The sequence below is a fragment of the Urocampus carinirostris genome, chromosome 9 (assembly GCF_059441175.1).
Source record: "Urocampus carinirostris isolate Australia breed hairy pipefish chromosome 9, RoL_Ucar_1.0, whole genome shotgun sequence".
NCBI classification, from domain to species: Eukaryota; Metazoa; Chordata; class Actinopteri; order Syngnathiformes; family Syngnathidae; genus Urocampus; species Urocampus carinirostris.
The window spans coordinates 39,993,241-39,995,439 of NC_142357.1; the positions used below are offsets into that span (position 1 = coordinate 39,993,241).

Genomic DNA, 2,199 nt, shown 5'->3' on the forward strand with positions numbered 1-2,199 from the left:
CGATCACAATAAAAGTCAAATCATATGTTAGGTTCCTGTTTTAAGTATTACATTTATATTTGCTTTTGTAGTATTACTCTAATTGTGTTCTTGTGGTATTTCTGTAGAATTTTTGTCGCGTTTATGTAGTTTAATTGATAGAGTATTTTTGCTCGTAGTATTTTTTATTATTTCGATGATAGTTTTTGTGTAATATTTTGTATTACTTTGTAGAATTAACGTATTATATCTCTAGTCTTTTTTGTAATATTACGGTAGAATTTATTCAGTATTTTTTCGGTCGAGGCATTTTTTTAGTATTTCTGTCGTAATAATTTGTAAGAAATCCTGTATTCATATTTTTGTAGTACTCCTGTAGTCAAGAACTAGGAGAGATGTTGAAAGAATTGATTGTGTTATTCATTTGGACTATCAAATCGCCTCCGTTCTTTATTCTTCCGCGTCTTGCTGTGAGTAAATAGGTGCCGCGTGGTGTCTGTAAGTGTTTTTAGCACACACACAAAAAAGAAAGGTCGTGCATTTTCTTTATAAATACTTTATTTGTTCTGAAAAGCGCCAGCATAAAAAAATAGTTCTTTCTGTACAAATATTTTGAGCAATAAATTAAGACGACGAGAAGGAGGAGTCTTGAGTGGGACGCTGCTGGTCCCGGTTCTTGGTGCGTCATGCTTACGAGTTCCTTCACTCGGGCGAGAGTCTTTTCCACGCCTGTGCGTGGGTTCGAGTGGACGAGTCAGGCGTTGGTTCACGCGTCATCGAGTTTCATTTGGACCCGGGAGTTGATGCGCCGGTTCGAGTCATGGGTCGGGAGTCGGTTCCTGGGTGCTTGGGTTCGTTGGGTCAGGAGTCGGCTCTTGCATGCGGGGGTTCGGGCGGGTCAGGAGTCCTTTCACGCATGCGCACGTTCTGGGTTCCGGCGGGTCAGAAGAGCGCCCTCGGACCCCCAAAGAGAGCGAGCTCCCGCACGGGATCCAACGGACTCCCGGGACTGTAAGGGGGCGAGGAGGAGGAGGAGGACGAGCAGGACGAGGATCGCGGCGGCGAGGAAGAGGGCGAGCCGCCGCCGCAGGAGAACCAAGAAGCGGGCCCGGTTCCGCTCGGGCGTAGGGTCCCTCCTCGGTCCGCCATGCGCAAGGTCTCGGCCAAAGCCCAGATGTAATTGTGCGCCAGGCGGAGCGTCTCGATCTTGGTCAGCTTGCTTTCGTCCGGAAGCGCCGGCAGGACGCGCCGGAGCTGGTCCAAAGCGCCGTTCAGGTTGTGCATCCGGTTCCGTTCGCGGTCGTTGGCCTTCAGGCGCCGGCTTTTACGCACCACGCGCACGGTGGCTTCGTTGCGCGGCCGCCTTCGGCGTTTTTGCGTTCTTTGCGCCATGGGCGCGGGGGACGCCGAGCGGGTGCTGCCGTCCTCGTCGCTGGTGGGGTAGAGAGCGTGCGCGTCCATGTGGCGAGCGTGCGCGTGCACCTGCCTGTCTACGTGCGTAAAAGTGGCGCGTAAAAGTTAGCTCGGGCGAGTGTGGCACACGACCGGCCTCAGCCCGCCTTTTATAGCGCGCCCGACATAAAGAGCCCCCTCCCCACCTTCCCTTCCATTTCTTCGCAGAGGATAAAGAAGATGAATGGCGGCTGCCCCGTGCCGCAAGAGCGCCTCGTTTGCATAAGCCCCGGAGGAGCGTGCCACCAATCAGCAGGCAGCCAATCAGCGAGCAGCCACGCGCGACCGCTCCCCGCCCCCCCTCTGCGCCGTCACGTGACGGCACACAGTCCGTCACACTGCGCACAATGTGCGCGTGCGCGCGCCCCTGCGCGCTCCTCCCCTTGTCATTATGAAATGATGAGCTGCTGCTGCGCGTGCACGCGCCATCTATCAGAAGGTGAATGGCGGCTTTGTGAGCGCGCGCCCGCCGCGCTTTTCTTTTTCGCCCCTTTGTGGAGATTTCTTTTCTTATTGTAATGCTCGTGCATGGGCGCGCGCGCACGCACGTGCGTCTCGGCCTCTCGTGCGAACGACCCCCTGACAAGTTTTTTTTGTGACCTGCGAAGATTTGCGGTGCAAATGGCACCTTTTTTTGCAAGACAGAAACAATCCCACTATGCTCAGAAAGGGAGAGAAAGAAAGACGGACCCCCGCCCCCCCCCCCCTCCCCCCACCATACACACAAAACTTAAGACCTAAAGCAAGTGGTCTGCCTTGGTAACAAGA

At 53.5% G+C, this 2,199-nt stretch overlaps 1 protein-coding gene across 1 annotated transcript; it reads right to left on the minus strand.

Moving 5' to 3' along the window:
- Positions 1–610: 610 nt before the first annotated feature.
- neurog1 (neurogenin 1) lies at positions 611–1,491 on the minus strand. The gene has a single exon (XM_088344260.1). The coding sequence runs from the start codon at positions 1,438–1,440 to the stop codon at positions 922–924; it is 519 nt and encodes a 172-aa protein (XP_088200386.1). The 5' UTR covers positions 1,441–1,491; the 3' UTR covers positions 611–921.
- Between the last annotated feature and the right edge of the window lie 708 nt (positions 1,492–2,199).

Excerpts from the sequence above, each read along its gene's own strand:
- neurog1 (XM_088344260.1), bottom strand. The coding sequence starts at position 1,440 with ATGGACGCGCACGCTCTCTACCCCACCAGCGACGAGGACGGCAGCACC.